Source organism: Rhinoderma darwinii, chromosome 6, assembly GCF_050947455.1.
Source record: "Rhinoderma darwinii isolate aRhiDar2 chromosome 6, aRhiDar2.hap1, whole genome shotgun sequence".
NCBI lineage: Eukaryota > Metazoa > Chordata > Amphibia > Anura > Rhinodermatidae > Rhinoderma > Rhinoderma darwinii.
Window position 1 is genome coordinate 130,537,705 of NC_134692.1, and position 19,250 is coordinate 130,556,954.

The window sequence follows — 19,250 nt, forward strand, 5'->3', positions numbered from 1 at the left end:
GGTTGATGTTCCTTCCAAAAGACATGGCTTGTAATAAGTGTATTTAATACATCCAGTTCTCTCATACAGCGTGCGTCACTTTCTGTCTGGTCTAGTTTTATACTGTCTATAATAAATCTGCCCCAATAAGAGGTGGTTCGCATGGCAATAACATAGAAGTAAAGGGTTGGCTGATCCTTTAAGGTCCTTTTACGTGGGCCAATGATCGGGCGAGCAGGCGTTCACACCAATGCTCGTTCCATATTATTGCCATATGTAAATAGTGCAGCGGTCATCCAACGAATGAGGAAACGCGATCGGATCTTTTATACGGCCCGAAAAACGGTCGCCGACAAAATGCAAATGTATGACGAGCAGCGATCACTTTCAAGGTCACTCGTTCCCATATATTCGGATCACTGATCGGCCTGCGTATAGGGAGCAGGTGACCTCTGGTTTGTGTCTGATCTCTCTGCTATGGGGAAAATTTTGGCTCTTGCTATTACTTTATACTGTGTATGGCAGTGGCCTGGGCATGCTGAGAGTTGTAGTTACACAACAGACAGCCGCAAATTGATATATAAGGGGTTTAGATAATTTGATATGGCGGTTTAGACACTGAGCCCTTCATGTGTATTCATGACAACAGGGACCAGGTAAAGGGATTATTCATCGGGCGGCGTCATTCATAGACACTATTGATTGTAAATGACTGTAGTGAATGGATCGCACCTACACGCCGCATAAGGCTCATTTACAATGCACAGGATTTACTTGTTAGAAGTCATTTAGGATTTCACAAGCAAGCGTTATATTCGTCAGTCGCCCAGGCCTTATGTAATAAATCAACACTTGTGATTAGTCCTTGTGATTGCAGTCGGGGGGGGGGGGGGAGGGGAGGGGGGCACACACTTTCACATATGACACACTTCTGACAAATATCACGGAACTGCTGGCGACTGCGCTTGGAAAAGACGAATTGTCAGAGACCCAAGTAGGTCCCAGGCTAGCAACCGATCTATTTATATACCCGCAGCAGTGTGTGTTATACGGAGGGACTGCATGGATTCAGCGAGCAAACTGATTAAATAAGAATGATCATAGTTTATATGACCGGAATTAACCCTATCTCTGCTGGGCAGAAAAAAACCCTGCATTTACAGTAAGGGAATGTGAGCCTAAGCATAGTCAAAGCTCTTAAAGGGGCACTCCACTTTATAATGATATAGTCATCTAGTCCAGCCAGGGCTTCAGTATTGCCTGACCAGCCCCTACATGTTGAACTCTGCAGAAAAATAAAAAAGTTATGGCTGCACGTAGTACAGTCACTGGGTCTGCGGCTGTCAGGGCATGCTGGGAGTTGTAGTAGTGTCACAGCTGATGAGCCACAGATTGGAGACCATGACTAAAGGATAGCTGATACCAATTGTGCACATTGATCACCCCCATACAGAAGGATCACCCCCCATATATCACCCCCCCCCCATCCAGAAGGATCACCCCCATACAGAAGGATCAACCGATATATCACCCCCCATATGTCACCCACATACAGGAGGATTTTAAGTTTCACATTCCACTCTTCATAAGAGCTGTAGCTTTTAAGAAAAGTAAGAATAAAGTGTATTTGGCAGCTAAATGTCGCAGCAGTATCGCAACAGTGTGTCCCACGTCTCCTTCAGTGTAGCTTCTTCCCACGTGTGACACAAGGGGAGCCCGAAATGAATCTTCAGGAATTCCACGCCAGTGGGGCGTGCCTGTCGCTAACCACACCCCGAATACTCTATTCTAGCCACTGGTGGGCGGGGTACGGCGTACACACCTTCCCAGGTGGGTGGAACTGCTGCTCACCACGCCCACCATGTTCTGCACGGCGCTGCGTTCTAATGAGTGCCGGGCGGAGCTATGTGTAAACCCCTCCTATATGGGCGTGTCCTACAGCAGAAGCTTTTAAATCCCTGTCGGCGGCATGGTACGGCCAGTGTGTATAGGAGCAGAGCAGGACGGTGCGTGCAGGCAGCAGCGGGTCTATAGTACGAGCTGCAGGAACATACAACATGCTGAAGAGCTGCGGGAGGAAGTTTCTGCTGTCCCTGGTTGGGGCCACTCTCACCTGCCTGCTGGTGCTCATGGTGGACCGGCAGGTGGTGGTAGTAGAGGAGCCACCAGAAGTAGAGGACTCGCAAAGCCAAGTGGCGGTAGAAGCTGAACCTTCTCCTGCCAAGACTGTGGAGGAGCAAGACGCACCCGCTGCTACTGCCAAGGGTGCCCAGACTTTCTCGGCTTATATCAACAAGCTGACCAGGGTGAGGAGAGACGTGGAGCAGGTGGCCACTCCAGCAGGCACCGGGGCTAGTAAGCCACCAGTGGAGGACATCACCAATAATGACGTGTTCATAGCAGTGAAGACCACCAAGAAGTTCCACCGCTCCAGGATGGACCTTCTCATGGACACTTGGATCTCCAGAAACAAGGAGCAGGTGAGAGGGTTGATGATTTATGCTATAACTCTTCCTGGCAACCTGTAAGCGCTACTTGTGACACGTGCATCTGCCAAGTCAGGTGTCCCTCTTCTAGATTGTCTTATGATGTCCAGGCCTCTTGTCATAAATTCTGTTACATTGAAATGCAATAAGACAGCTGTGATGGTCTTGTAGTTGTAGGGTGGGAATTGTTCACACTTGTCTCGTTGGAGACCTTTAATTCTGGGACATCCATCGTGCTTGTCTTCTAGTCCCTATCTACTACCCGGTCCTGAATCCTCTAGCAAGGATGTCTATTGCTCTCTTTAGCTTGTCTTATGTGACTGCAAAATTATGAGTTCCACCAAAAAGCCTTGACCTTCTGCAACCATTTGTCTGGTCACCACTACCCGTCAAGATGTCCTAGAGTCTCTGACCTATCGTTGTATTACCTGCAAGGGTTATGAAATGTCTATTTCTTATATAGAACTATTAGGATAACTTCACACACTGAGAACCCGCAGAGGAACCTTCAACACTTGAGATGTTGAGTATAGGTGTGATGCTCGAGAGGACCAAGGGCTTCCTGTCCGGAACTAGAGAAACCTCAACTCAAGTGTTTGCTGTTCAGAAAGCCTTGACTTTTTTTTTATTTATTTTTTTTTATCCCTGAAGTTTAAATTCTTATCTTTTGTAACAGTAGATTTCATTGTGATTTATTTTTTCTTAAAGTAGACGACTTATGAATGAGTCTACAAGTCCGCACTGAAGATCAGGGGAGAAGAGGATAAATTTCAGGCGTCCTATAGAATGACATCCCTTAGAATGAATCTCTTCTTTGGTTTCTCATTGTTTCGGAGGCAGTTTGAGTTCCCAGGGACCAAGCCTGTGCTCTCACGCTGTCCCCCTGCGTTTGATAACAATGCCCCTTTTCTCCAAGCAAGCAGAAAGGCTTTTGCCGCCTCTTCCATGAGGCTTTTATCATGGGAACACTTTAAGTCCAAGCTATCGCTGTGGTGTCCGGGTCAGGTTGCCTAGAGATGTGGGCCAATGAAGACCCAAGACGAGAGGAGGGGGGTGTTTAGTAAAATAAGGGGGGTAGCGTTCTGGGATCCCCTTTGACAGCCTTGACAGTCCTTGTGGGAGTCTTGAAGGACAGCCGTTTCAGGGAAATGTCTCCAATAGACTTTGGAAGCGGAGTCTTTCATATTGACCTAGTGAAATTGGTGGTGGGTTCATTGAGAGCTTGACCGTAGTTCTACTAAAGATTTGTGGGATAATCATGTTCTATACAGAAAGTTTAGTTTAAAATAAAAATTCAGGCTATGCAATTCAATGGTAATCTCCGAAAATAAATCTGCAAGTATAAGCTTCTGTGCACTGTCCCTTTAAGAGCACCAACTCGGTCTCAGAAGGTTTTATGCAAATAACTTTTTAACTATTTCTTTACGGAAGACGAAACTTCATTTTCTTTTTGTTTTTAGTCAACAATGATATGTTTTGTCAACAGTTCTTACTAAATTGCTGTTTTTCTGCCAGGTCCTTAGGGCACAAGTGGAATTTCCAGTCCGCTCACTTCCAACATGCCCCTGGGTAGTAAACATCAAGTGTTTAACCCAAAACAGAGTATTCGCCCAGTCACACACGCGCTTAACCTCGATTGTTGGCACTCGTGCCTTCTACAAGTAATAGTCCTTTTTTTAGTGGTCTTCTGTCAGTGACCATCTTCGCTTCGTTCTTCTGGGTTGACACGTAGAGTTCTCTCAAGGGTTAATTCCTTGTCATTTGCTATGTCTTATCTGGTTGCTTTGGAGCACAAGGCGTCTTTGATGAACACAATAGGCCGGGTTTCCTGTGTCTTGATCTGGTGGTGATATACGGTTACCTTGCTCTATTGTCTCGATTTTGGTTTTAGATGACGGTTACGGCTACTCATTATTAATATATAGACCACCCCAGCTAGTGAAAAGCGGCTTATTTCCGTATTGCTTATTACGACCGATTCTACATTTTTAATAGATAAACTCTTGTGACAATAGCGGAAACCTACAGCTTCAATGTTGCAAGGTGGCTCGCTTCTAGCGCGCGGCCCTCTGGCGCATATGAAGCTTTGATATTTTAGTAGTGGAATCCGAGTAGATGTTCTATTCTCTTTTTGTGGCTTTTACCCTTTAACCCTCAGGGTTTTTTGGATATATACTGTACAGTAGACTGGGTGTAAAACCTGATTGTTCTCTACATATTTTGTATGACAGGTGGGGAATATTGTAAGGGTTAATGGACTGATCTCATCAGGCCTCACACGGAGGTGTCATGCTAGTCCTAGAACAATGTATAACATCGCCTCTGGCAGTGAATGGGTTAGATGGTATGCACACTTCAGATGTTAGGGATCCCCTGGAGAGGGCCGGTGGCATTAAAAAGACTTGTGCTGTCACCCGTGGCCCTGACGAGATAGAGGTTGCCCCGCCAGCCCCTGTCCTCAGGTGTAACGGCGCCGGAAAGGTGTGCCGTGCTCCTGGCATGCTCCTGACCTGCCGCTTTGTGTATATATCAACAAGGCTGAGGCAGGAAGAATTCAGATTTGTGTTTGTGGTATAAACATACCTGAGTTTATGGTCCAATCTTATCAGATCTAACTGGGAAGAACTGGTTCGGACCTCCTTGGAGCAAGTTCTTGGGGGCGGTCTACATACGAGAGCCTTGTCCTTTTTTGTTTTCAAAAATATTCTCATAAATGGGGTGGGGAGGTAATTTTTTTTATACTTTTTTTTTAATTGCTATAGAAGAACTGGGTGTCCTGCGTATTGGGTTCACCTGCTCGATTAGTTGTATTGCAGTCACCTTCCTCCTCCCATGACACCTTCAGCTGAGCAGGTATCATCCTGCCAAACCTGTCTGCTGGCACCGCAGCGGGAGATTCAAATTTCAAATAATGTCCAACATCGGAGATTGCACCACATCTTGTATATCTTGGATCACTCATTAAAGTTATCAGTTACAAAATTAGTGTATACCACCCCCCCCGCCCAACCGGTGAATTAAAGCAAAGGAGCTACCTATTGATACTGGTAGAAGGACTAGACCTCTGGGGGGCAAAGCGGGGGAGGTAGGGGGGGGTCTTTCATTGTCCACACCTACTGCTGTGGTGGTCTCTATTGTTACAAGAGGAGTTGGCATCCTGTCATTATTAAAACTGCTGATTTTTAGAACAATGAGGTTTCCTCTGTCTTAACCCTCTTTACTTAAGGGACTAAAACTGAAATTTCGAGAAGTGCAAAGAACAAAAAATTTTTAAATTGAAAGTAGACTGCAAAAAAAGCAGAAGTTAGATCTAGCATTTCAGTAGCCTCAGAAATAAGTGAGTCACCCAAATAGTAGTTATGAAATGATGGAAAAATTGACATTTTTAAAAAAATTACAAATTATTTTTTTTTGTATCCCGTAACCTTAGAATTAATGACAGTGCTTGCTCGGTCGTCCTCCTGCCCCCATTTGTCACTTTGCTCTCCTACCAGCTTGACATTCACTGTCACCTACATGTTACTAAAGTTGTAAAACTTCCGTCACTTTTTATAAACCGCAATCAACACTTGTTAACCTTGTACTTTGCCTTAGCATGTTAACCTCCCCTCCTCCAGAAAGTTGTCTCTAAAGTTTCTGATGAACCAAAAAGGCTATAAATACTGTATGAGCGCATACGTGGACATATGTATATATAATACATATATATTTATATACCATAGGGTAAAAGGTGACGTTTTGGAATGCCCAGGATCCACCCAATGTACGCTAGTTGGAGAGCAGATAAAAGTTAATTGTTTGGGTTTAATTGGGTTTCCTGGCTGGGCTCCTGTAGTCATGGGTCTGGCAGGAAGGGGTGTGAGGCCACGATTCTGCAGAATATTGATATGTCCCAAGAGGTGACACTTAAGTCTTTAAACAGGCCGTCCCTTCCTTCCAAGGAGCAGGCAAGCAGGCTACAAGCTTCCGGAGTTTCCTTCCAATAAAGGGGGTGCATGCTGTTTTCTTTCCTGTCCATCCATAAAGAAAGGAGACACTACTTATATAGACCGGAGTCATCCCATTGTCTCGTCAGGCCTCAGTAGGGAAGGGGCGACTGACACGGGATCAGATTGTTCTTAGCGGGACCTGGCAATAAACAGTCTTTTTATCTATTTATAACATAAAGGCTGCTCCTAGTGAGATGAAATAGACCCGTAATAAAATAAATGCCATACATTCCTAGTGACGCTACCGGGGACAGTGTCGTTTCATTGTGTTGACAGTTTGGGAAATCTGGCCCGCAGAAGTTAAGCAGATGAAGGGGGTGATACTAGTTTAAGCTATTTTAACAATAGGCATAATAGCCACTTTAACCAATTTCTGTCTTTCTTGTGTTAAATTAACCTCCATAAATAATCCAAGATCCACCCCCCCCCCCACTTCATTCATTCACCCCCCTCCTGGGTACCACAGGAGGAAGAATGGGTCTTCACATCAATCATTTTTCTTTTCTTCTCCCTTCAATACCCCAAGCTTAACCAGGCCAGCTGTATGCTAATAAGGACGGACATGTCTCCGCTTAAACTTTCCCTCAATGGCGAAGGGTAGCCGGCGACATTTAGCCCTTTTGTTCAAAAACAGGAGCCCAACTTTTCCCCCCTGACATAAAGAATACCCGCTGCCAGCATAAATGATTGTTGACAGCGAAGCTACCACTCCGGCCCGTTTCCAGGGACACTTCCCTCCTATTTTGTTCTTTTTTTGCTGCTTTTGTTCTAGTTTTTTTTTATTTACCTTTGACCCAAAGTAGGCAGCAGCCGGCACAATGTCTCCTTTCTTTTTGCTTTTTTCCAAAACTGATTGATAAAACTTATGTTTTCTCATGTTGTGAATATCTTCCTCCCCACAACAATGAAAACCTAACCACAGAGGCAGCCGGCGTCTGCTTATCCCGAACTGTGTAAATAAGGGAGTGCGGCCAGGCAGGTGGAGAAGGTAGAACTGGGCGGGGGAAGGAAGGTAGCCGGCAGTCTTGCAGCGCCATAAGCCAAGTGCTTTACAGAGCTATTGAGTTACATAGGAACTGCCGGGGGCGTGAAAACAAAAAAAAAAATTAGAGTTTGTAAGCAAAGTGGCAGGCAGGTGTTAAGGCTGGCACAGCTCAAGCCTTGTCCAAGTCCGCTTAAGTGATGCCAAGTCTCGTGCCACAAAAACAGCTGCGCTTACTGTAGAGAACGTCCCATACAACCCGGCAAAGGAGATTGAATGAAGGTTTTACTGCGTGATGTATGCGAGAAGGGAATGATGTATGTAGACCATTATACCACGGACTATGGGTCATCCGTGGTCATCATGTGATTCTGTAAATAAGCACGTCCTCCATATAACAAAGCGATGGAGTTAAATATTCCTCCATTGTCATTTACCAGCCTCGGAGGGGGTGGGGGGGGGGGGGCAAAGGGTTTTTTTTATCCAATTTTTTTTAACCAACATCTGTCTCTTTTCAAAGCCTCTGCACACAATAGAAACTGCTTGTGGATCTGCACGGGGGTAGATCCAAATTATATGCCCTGTCCCCAGACCATCTGCTCTTCCGCACCCTATTTGAATAAGACTCCCAGGTGCACAGAAAATCTAATGTTCCTTTTGTTGGTATTGTATCTTTCAGACTTACATTTTCACGGATGGGGAAGACGAAGAGCTGCAACAAAAGACAGGTGAGATTGAGTTTGCGTTTGCTTATTTATAAGATGACGTTGTTATATTAAATTGTTGGGATTATTTCCGAGGGCTACTATTACCCTGCGGATAGCCCCTTAAAAATGCAAGAAAAAAAAGTTGTCAAAACGTGAATTTTATCAATCTCTTTGCCTTTTTTTTTAATCATTTAAGCTCGAAACCATTATTTTAGGTTAATATATTCTAAATGTATCCCGCCTGTCAATATAGGGATAAGACGAAGTGGTTAAGTGCCGTTTGGCTTTGTTGGGACATAATCCTTACAAATGGTGATCGCCCTGTTAAAATGTGCTCCGGGCTCCTTAGACTGTATTTTACCCCCTTTTTTGTATGGTTAAGACGTTCTTAACTAGACTGCTGAGGAGTAATCTATAGTATTAACCAGTATGTATAGCGGAGGCTGGAACACCAGCGTAGGGGTGGGTTTTGTACTACTGCGGCATGTGTATATTTTTTCCCCCCGTTGAGTCTGGGTCATGGCCTTTATTCTGCTCATGTAAATGATTTCCATTCAGACTACTGATACAGCTTCTATTGAGCGCACAGCCAGTAACAGGTGGCCTGATCTGGGAAAGTCCATTCTCAATGGGACAGCGTTCCTTAAAAAAAAAAAAATAAGCTTGGAGAGGGCTGACTTGTAATTAACCCTTTCAAATGTTCTCCCGATTGAGCTTGCCCTGCCCCCCCAAAGTGACAATGTCGCGTTCCATCTGTTACCTCCATCCCCCAGTGTGATCTGTTATTCTCTACTGTAACCTTATACCTCTGCCCCAGCAGCTGTATTAAACCGCGCTTGCAACGTCCGATAATAACTCATAATTCTTTTGCACGTTACTTTTATATTAACCATATTTTTACTGTCCTCTCCTACAGGAAACGTCGTCAGCACAAACTGCTCAGCAGCTCATAGCCGTCAAGCCTTGTCCTGCAAAATGGCGGTGGAGTACGACAAGTTCATAGAGTCCAACAAAAAGTAAGCGTCCATAAAGCCAAAAATTCCAAAAATGAATGATGTATGAAGAGTTTGTAGGTGATCACTTTGGACTGGCTTGTTCTTGTATCTCACCTGGTTTCTCCGGCTTGTCTCAGGTGGTTCTGCCATGTGGATGATGATAACTACGTCAATGTGAAGACGCTCATAAAACTGCTGTCTCGTTATTCTCATACCAATGACATCTATATTGGGAAGCCAAGCTTAGATCGGCCCATCCAAGCAACGGAGAGGATCAGTGAAAGCAAGATGGTAAGGAACATTGGACCTACTTGAGTTTCTGAACGAACTATGGTAACACTTTGGATAGTGTTCTTCTAAACTTACCAGGACCAGTATTGTAACTATATATCCTTCTTGACAGCGCCCGGTCAACTTCTGGTTTGCTACTGGAGGAGCTGGCTTTTGCATCAGCCGCGGGCTGGCATTGAAAATGAGTCCATGGGCAAGGTAAGGATGGGTATATTTAAGTATTATGGCGTGCTTAGGGTGTCAAAGGAACAATTTCTTGGAATTGACTTGGATTTGTTTTAAATGTCATGTTTTTTCATAGTGGTGGACACTTCATGAACACCGCTGAGAAGATCAGACTTCCCGATGACTGCACCATTGGGTACATCATAGAGTCTGTGCTGGGTGTAAAATTAATCAGAAGTAACCTCTTCCATTCTCATTTGGAGAACCTACACCAAGTTCCTCAAAGTGAAATCCACAATCAGGTAAGAAACAGTCCATTGTCGAAAAAAAAAAAGGGGGAATTTCTGAGGTTTTGAACCCACTTCATAGTTATGTACTGGGTAGAGCGTGAAGTTAAAAATACTGTTCCAGAAACACAAGGTTTCTAACCAGCGTTTTGTTTCTCAGGTGACATTAAGTTATGGAATGTTTGAAAATAAGAGGAACGCTATCCTGATGAAGGGGGCTTTTTCGGTTGAGGAGGATCCTTCAAGGTAAGGAGCTTTTCGTATTAAATCTTACATTATATAGTTCTTTTATGGTCAAAAAACTGTCTGTTTAGTTTCTCAAGAGCCCTATTTTAGTTCCTTTAAAATGCACTTACCATCCCGGACTAACCCCCATAATTGTAACATGTATATAAAAATGGCTGTAATCTAAAGTTTAAACATATTCTTCTCCTCTTTCCAGATTCAGATCCATCCACTGTCTATTGTATCCAGACACTCCCTGGTGCCCCAAGAATATTTCCTATTAGAAGACTACAAATCTTCTTCAACCTCGTCCCAAGTTTCCCTGGTATCCAAAGGGCTATGTGGGACCTGTACGTGTTACCCTTGCTGTGAACGTCGCCGATTTCTGGTGCTGTGCATAGAACGCACAGTGTTTCGTTTCATAGGCTGCTGTGCGGCCGATTACTGTCTCTGCCTGAGCAACCAGTGACAGCTTATCTCTACAGAGCGCCTCCGTGTGGCTGGGAGGTGTGTGGACTTCTGGAACTGAGCCTGAAGACTGATATACTTCGTGCTGGTGTGTCATATGGCTCAGTCAAAGCCTATAGACTTTTTTTTTTTTTTTTATACAATTGCTTTGCAGTGTCTGCTATTCTTATAGAATGTATGCTGAAGACCTGCTTGCTAAACATTTGCTTTTTGTGAGCTACCTATAGTTTATCTACCTAAAGAAAAATGGCTTTCCCTATAGCCGACCAAAACTTAAAGCACCAATTGTCTTGAGCTGAACTCATATCCTTCTGTTCCCTAGTGAAGTTTCTTAACTTTTTGGTACTTTTCATACCAGCTTGTAATAATTCCAGAAGGACATTGGTGCTACTAACTTTTTGAATTCTCATAGGTCTTGTTTTGGAAAGTTATTCTAGAGAATGTTTTCCATTTGTTTGTTTTTTTAGGCTCCGGATTTATATCCAAATGAAGACCCCTCTCCTCCCCTCATCAGATATATTTTTTTAATTTCATTGTACTTGGGCTCTAGTCCTATCAGGATGGGGTGGTCCTCAGTGTAGATGCTTGACATGGTTACAACTGGGAACATGACCTCGGATAGGACTATCTTTACCAGGTTTCTGCCAGTGTTCTGCATTGTATTTGCTGTGGCAGTGAATCTGGTAATAATTTTTTGACTGCACTTTGATCTACTGTGTATAAATAAGAGCTGGACTCTGAAAGCACCTTAAGCTGCCGCATTGAAAAAGGCTCCAACGTTTACAAAGTTGAGAGTTGCAAGTTTGGTCCCATACTTTTTCTTCACCATTAGTAATGGTCAGCGGAAGCACAAGGACCTGTAGTAAGGCCTCAAGGCCATTTTTATATTTTTTCAAAAAGTTTCAATGCAAAAACTCTGCCAGTAAATACTTTCTAGGAACCAGACTACAGTGACTGCTGTTACCCGATATTAAACTAGCATTATCTGCTGTTTCAAATGGGCCCCTCACCTACAAAACAGATCTCAAAATGGCACCTATAAAATCAGGGGTGATCCAAAATAGGCACCACAGCCCAGTTTGCTTGGCACTATGATTCTCGGGTGGGATCCTGTGACCATCCATGCCAATAGCAGATAGACTTATCCCTTTTCCCCACCATGTGTTAACCCTTCTCCTTCCTAACCTCTACATAAACCGCAAGGTACCCAACAGTACTCTATGCAAAACATGTTCTCATCTGGAAACGAACCTTCAGCATTTCGCAGATCACACAGCCCCTTCTCGGGCCAGCCCATGCTGCTGAATTTAAGCAGCAGTTTATGGTCTAACTGCACAATTGTGTTCTGCAGATTTGCTATGCCACTTAATAGTTTCCAGCTCTCAATGGGTTATTCATAATCAGTCCATTTAGTGGCAGAGTTTTACGGCAGCTTCAAGGTGACACTTTGGGGGGGAGGGTGTAATTTTATTGCCCATACTGGGCATTGCTTGTATATAATGTAAAGATGCAGTATTTTTACTGTGGATCTGGCAAATATTTTTTAATGTATCTAATGAATTTATAGTTTTCTGTGGATCAGAAAATGTCATGTTTTATCAAAATGAAATCTGTTCTATCTGTTCTACGCGCTTGCATTATGAATTTAATTATCCCAGTATCTGGGGGTTTATTGTTATAGGACTTTTTATGGTTTTTAAATCTAAAGAGAATTAACAATTGTTCTCAGGGGAATTATACCCGGTGTCAGGGTGATTCTGATGTATGTCGTTCTCTGCTTTAAATAAAGCGGTTTCTTGCTGAAAATGGTGGTTTTGTCTCCCTATTTATTGTGCATCCAAGTGGTGTATGGTCTATGATCACGTGATCAGGGGAAGGGCTTGTACAAGATCAGGGAGCCTGTCAGCAGGCTGAATGTAAAGGAGCAAAAAGTCAGTGGGAAAAATGGTGAAAAAAACAGTATGTACTACTGATATCAGTCTATTTGCCAATTATTACTTCATGAGTTCTTAGTGTATCCAGTGCTCCATAAGTCTACTTGAACCCCACCAGACTAAGCTGGTGGTCACCTTTTATAAAACAAAGGGCAATTCGGTGGGTTCAGTATTAGCAGATATTCCATACTATTGGACCCACTATTGTCCAGCTAAATCCAATCACCCATAAGCCATGACCATGTCTTTATGGAAGTATTCTCCAATGGTTTTGCATCATTAGGCCCCGTGCACACGACTATTTTTCATTCGTAATTACGGACCCATTCACTTCTATGGGCTATGGACACCTCTCCGTAGTTTTACTGATGGGTGTACATTACGAAGAAATGATCCATCAATATAGATCATGTCCTATTGTCTTTAATTACAGCACGGACTCCCCATAGAAGTCTACAGGCGCTACCGTAATTATGAACGGCTACAGATGTGCACCCATTGCCATCCAGAATTACGGATGCGTTGCTAGCCGATGCCAAGTTTTGCAGATGTTGCACATAATGTGGTTTCTTTTTGTGGATCCGTATATACGATGCATTACAGATGCAGTACAGACTGCTTGTGGATACCGTTGCGGATGACTATGGATCAGTATTTACGGATGAATGAAAATATGGTCGTGTGCATGAGGCCTTAGGTTTTTCAGATTATCGGGTACTAGAGAACTAGAGCGGTCAATATGTGTAAATTGGGTTTTCTGGTCCCCATCCTAGGAATAGGCCAACATGCTGATTGGGAAGTTCATCTGATCTGAGTATTTGCCATTCTCTATAAACCCGGAATTATTTACCATTTCTCATTTCTGCCTTCATAGTTCAGCATTCAGCCAAATGAAGGAGTCTATGGATATTTCCTTCAGTCTAGGGCCCTGATATAGTTTGCAAAAACTAACGGTGTCTCCATATCATGTACCATTTATAATCTTATATGGCAGAGGGGCTTTCGGTCTTCATGCATCAGGGCCCAAATGACTGCTACCTCTGAGCTCCCTGTAGTTACACCCCTGGTATAGCAGCAGCGCGATGTTCTTTTCTGAACCCAAAAGATGGGGTAAGACCTGAGCTTGTATGGCAACGATTGCTATATAATAGATTTTAAATAAAAGATTAAAGATTCTATTTTATCGGTAGTACTCACTTTGCTGACTGTTCACGTACAGGAAATGTTAAAGATAAACCACAGTTCAAACCACAGTGCCTGCTTCCTCCTCAGCTGCCCAGAAGCAGCAAGATACCAGAAATGAGTCAGGCGCTGCCAGCCGGCTGCAGACTTCTACCCACAAGATATGCTTGGCAACAGACGAAGTGCTTATCCTAACATAATCTCTAATTGACACAAACCAAAAACTTTGTGGGCAGAAAGTTAATGTGACCGATGGATAACCCAACTCTTTTAGTACCGGGAAGCATCAGCCGCTTTTTATGTCTTCATATCAGTCACACGATTAGCACGTTGTCAGAATCCACCATGTCCTCGAGTAAAGGGAAAGGTCACTACTGCCCTCAAAAATCAACACACTCCTGTTCTGCTGCTGTCATCATTCTGATTCGAGTTATCATAGAGGTGAGTGCAGAAGAAAAATGGGATACCTTCCTGTGCTGGTTCATGCCCTCATGCCATCCCCCATATGTTGCAAAACAAAAAGGCCTTGTGCAGTGTTGGACTGGGCTTACTTGGACCCACCAGGGGAATATTATTCTGGGGACTCAACCTTCATCCATACAGAGCATGTGTAGGTCCACTTTTAATTGCTTTATTGTACACACAGGACCTATCAAGAAGGTCTAATAGGTTATATGTGAATCTACCCATAAGGAACCGACCCTGGTGGCAAGTAATGGTCTCCAAATGGGTTTATCATCTGCTGGACCTTTAGGACCCCTTATTGTGCCTTCCTTATTTGCTAATGTGGAGGTCCTTGTGGAGTGTGTTCCTTTTCCAATGGAGAAGAGAACCTGGTTTGGACCTATAGCAGCTGCTTTAATATAAGCCCTGTGTTCTGATTTGGCTGTAAGTTGTCCTGACCCATCCATGAAATAGTTGGGTACCCATAGTAGACGAAAACTACAATCAAAGATTGAGGTAACGAGATGATCATAGATGGTTCAACCCCAAAATGAAATTTTCTCAAGCTTGGAAGGCTAATTTTAAACCAAACCTCATATGTGGTCATCTGTGTGCTGTGATCTCTTGGATAATCTCTTGGACCATCTTGGTGAAGGCATTGAAAAGAAAATTTAAGTGATACTGATAACCATGTACTGGAAACTAGATTATCTGGCGAGGTTTCCATCTGATGTTACGACAAGATCTAGAGTTATATATAGAAGGTTAGGAGGTGGCTCAGCGTGTTGTCCTGCTGTACAAATACTATACATCTCCTACACAATTCGCCCTAGACAAGAAAAACATGGGTTTCCGCCTCTGGAGTGGGAAAATGAACAGAGAATCTCAGTAATGCCAAGAATTGGATGCAGCCATTACTGAAGATGAACCCCAGACATCAAGATGTAGTCTATTTATTGCATTGTGTATATTGTAGTTCAGGGGATCTGGAACGGTTTTTCAGGTTGGACCCGTCCTCTAATATTTTCTTTTAAACAGCTTCAAATTTAGAACTTCAGTTTAAGGTCTTAACTTCAGTTTTTGGTGTTTTTGGATTTCTTTTTGTATTAACATCTTGACCTTTCAGATCAGTCAGAGTTTAACCACACATGCCCCTTAGTAAAGGTTCGTCGCCCACCAAATATGATGGAAACTCCACTTTAAATGGTTTTTACTTTTTATCAAAGCGGAAACTGACACGCTTGAAGAAACTGATATCAGAGGTGAGAATCTTTTTACGAGAACGGAGTATTTTCTGGTCTGTAATGGCATTATAAAGGAATAAACCCAGTTTATCATATCTTGACTTGTGCCTGCAACCTGTATCTGAAACGAAACCTCAGAAAAACCAAATCCAAATTTGCTTATGCGTTTGAGTCTTAGGGCCCATGCACTCGGCCGTGCCCATAATGGCCGAGTCCATAATGGCCGAACGAGTGTTTGGCAGACAACTATCTATAATGTATGACTAGCTTAAGTTCTCAAAAATCACTGCTGAAATCCGCGTATCTGCCACTGCTTTATCCTGCCCTCAGAGGGGCTAGCATTAAGTCTCTGACCGATTCCCTTTAAATAGTATTCCTGTGTAAAGCATTTTTTACCTGTCCCCTGGATAGGTGACACATGCTAGAGGGGTGGAAATTTAACCGTTGGGACCCCCGCCAGCCGCAAGACCACAGCTGGGAGGATTTTGAATGAAGCGGTAGATGAGCATGAATCCTTCTGCTCCATTCAAATTCTATAGCACTGATGAAAACAATGCAGCGCTCTCTCTATTGTGGGTTTTGGATTCTCTTCAACTTTTCCGTGTCCTCAAGGAGTGGATAAAGTTGAAAACTGTGGCAAAACTCAGGAGCCATCGGCTCGGTGCCCCATCACGTCACCTGTCACCCTTCTCGCCCTATTACTGTTCTGCCAGTGTGAGCACATCACACTATGCAGCATGTATTCCCATCTTCCTGCTCCTGCATCCTGCCCCACCTTTGGGTGGCGCTATGTAGAGTTATATTTTCGTTAGTCTGCTGGAGAAGGTTGGGTGTGCTTGGGTGGGGATTCAGCGTGGTAAGAGTTATGATTTAAAAAAAAAATTATGTGGTGCACTGTGCGTGCCAACTGGTTCTACCAACTTTTCATTCTTTAAAGGTTGTGAGGTATGACTATGGGGGCACTCGAATTTCTACAATTATTTTGTCTGCATTATGTGGCTACTATTACTGATTGAGTTTAATATCTGCAGAAGCAAATGTTGGCAGAAAGAAGTCGTGAGAATGACTACAATCAGAGAAGACATCACCTGTGAGTCACTGGATTTCATTGTTATGCTTTTTGCCTGTGAATTTAATTTTCAAAGTAATATCCACCCAGGGATTGTGTATTTTAAGACCCCAACAATGTCCCTGATGACTTGCACACCATTCCCACATGGTCCGGTTATAACTCAGTACTAATCAGATGTTAAGGCCCTCCCAAATTACTGCAGTAGATACCCACCCTGCTATGGATGCCTACCCCTGCTGAAAGATCTTAAACTCCCCCTAGTGGCGGTTGCAAGAAGCAAGAATTTCACAATTTAGCTCTATGGCTAAGCATTTCGGAGCTCTGAATCAGAAAAATAGAGCCCTAACCGCTATAAAGATGTATTGAGAAATTAATCAGCAGAGATGGGAAAAAAATGGACTTTAATTTTAAGGATTTCAATGGACCCCTATTCTCCATTATAAATCAGTGTGTGGGTAAACTGCTCTCCCTTCCTCACCGGTTGAGCAAAGAATTTAAAACTGAATGGGAGGTCTGCGTATTTTACGCTTTCTTTTCCTGTGGCAGGTCCCTTCAGCTTGTGCATGTCAATGACGACTCGGCTTCATTCACACGCTTCTTTCACAATTCAAACCAAACATTCTCCAGTTTTGGCGTTCCCTTCTGCCCCCTGAGTGGAGTGTACATTGTGGGCCTGGTTGCCATGGAAACCTTTCTATCATCGCTGAAAAAGGGTCTTTTTGTGCTCGGGGACTCTCTATACTTTGCCCCACAGCTTTTACATAAAGACGTGTTGGAGTAAAGTGATTGTTGGGGTGTAAATAAACTGTTTGGATTTTTAGCAGAGATTGTTGAGGAAACATTACACGGGTGACAGGATGGTGCATTTATTTCAGCCTGAATCATCTCCCCTGGGGAGCAGACAGCATAAATTACTCAAAGCACTCCTCAATCCAAATCATAAAAATTAAAAATGAAGCTAAACTCAATATCCCATATTTCCCCTGCCATATAACGGCACAGAAAGAAGAGATCTAGGCTGCTGTATGCAGGAGAGGACTGTTTCAACTGCCCCTGTGGTAGTCACCACCAGACTATTAAGTACAGGGTGGGCCATTTATATGGATACACCTAAATAAAATGGGAATGGTTGGTGATATTAACTTCCTGTTTGTGGCACATTAGTATATGGGAGGAGGGAAACTTTTCAAGCTGGGTGTTGACCATGGCGGCCATTTTGTATCCAACTTTCGTTTTTTTCAATGGGAAGAGGGTCATGTGACACATCAAACTTATCGAGAATTTCACAAGAAAAACAATGGTGTGCTTGGTTTTAACGTTACTTTATTCTTTCATGAGTTATTTACAAGTTTCTGACCACTTATAAAATGTGTTCAAAGTGCTGCCCATTGTGTTGGATTGTCAATGCAACCCTCTTCTCCCACTCTTCACACACTGATAGCAACACCGCAGAAGAAATGCTAGCACAGGCTTCCAGTATCCGTAGTTTCAGTTGCTGCACATCTCGTATCTTCACAGCATAGACAATTGCCTTCAGATGACCCCAAAAAAAAAAGTCTAAGGGGGTCAGATCGGGAGACCTAGGGGGCCATTCAACTGGCCCACGACGACCAATCCACTTTCCAGGAAACTGTTCATCTAGGAATGCTCGGACCTGACACCCATAATGTGGTGGTGCACCATCTTGCTGGAAAACTCGGGGAACGTGCCAGCTTCAGTGCATAAAGAGGGAAACACAGCATCATGTAGCAATTTCAGATGTCCCGTGGCCTTGAGGTTTCCATTGATGAAGAATGGCCCCACTATCTTTGTACCCCATATACCACACCATACCATCAATTTTTGTGTTCCAACAGTCTTGAAGGGATCTATCCAATGTGGGTTAGTGTCAGACCAATAGCGGTGGTTTAGTTTGTTAACTTCACCATTCACATAAAAGTTTGCCTCATCACTGAATAAAATGTTCTGTGTAAACTGAGGGTCCTGTTCCAATTTTTGTTTTGCCCATTCTGCAAATTCAGTGCGCCGATCTGGGTCATCCTCGTTGAGATGCTGCAGCAGCTGGAGTTTGTAAGGGTGCCATTTGTGAGTAGCTAATATCCGCCGAAGGGATATTGGACTGATGCCACTCTCCAGTGACATGCGGCGAGTGCTACGCTGTGGGCTCTTGCTGAATGAAGCTAGGACAGCCACTGATGTTTCTTCATTAGTGACAGTTTTCATGCGTCCACATTTGGGCAAATCCAACACTGAACCAGTTTCACGAAACTTGGCAAGCAGTTTTCAAACTGTAGCATGGGAGATGGGTGGTCTCGTAGGGTGTCTTGCATTGAAATCTGCTGCAAAGACCCGGGTACTGCGTTCACCAGACATCAACACAATTTCTATCCGCTCCTCACGTGTTAACCTCTGCGACATGTCAATGGCTGTAAACAAAGAGAAACTTGTAAATAACTCATGAAAGAATAAAGTAACTTTAAAACCAAGCACACCATTGTTTTTCTTGTGAAATTCTCGATAAGTTTGATGTGTCACATGACCCTTTCCCATTGAAAAAACTAAAGTTGGATACAAAATGGCCAACTTCAAAATGGCCGCCATGGTCAACACCCAGCTTGAAAAGTTTCCCCCCTCCCATATACTAATGTGCCACAAACAGGAAGTTAATATCACCAACCATTCCCATTTTATTTAGGTGTATCCATATAAATGGCCCACCCTGTACATTTATTTATTTTGACCCAGCGGAGCCATTATTTTGGGGAAAAAAAATAAATCACTGGTGACTACCTGCTATATG

At 43.5% G+C, this 19,250-nt stretch overlaps 1 protein-coding gene across 1 annotated transcript; it reads left to right on the forward strand.

Moving 5' to 3' along the window:
- Positions 1 to 1,973: 1,973 nt before the first annotated feature.
- Positions 1,974 to 12,380, forward strand: LFNG (LFNG O-fucosylpeptide 3-beta-N-acetylglucosaminyltransferase). The gene is made up of 8 exons (XM_075830352.1): positions 1,974 to 2,459; positions 8,116 to 8,164; positions 9,060 to 9,159; positions 9,276 to 9,429; positions 9,542 to 9,627; positions 9,731 to 9,896; positions 10,042 to 10,127; positions 10,324 to 12,380. Exons 1-8 carry the CDS (start codon positions 2,037 to 2,039, stop codon positions 10,388 to 10,390), a joined length of 1,131 nt encoding a protein of 376 aa, XP_075686467.1. The 5' UTR covers positions 1,974 to 2,036; the 3' UTR covers positions 10,391 to 12,380.
- The last annotated feature ends 6,870 nt before the right edge of the window (positions 12,381 to 19,250 follow it).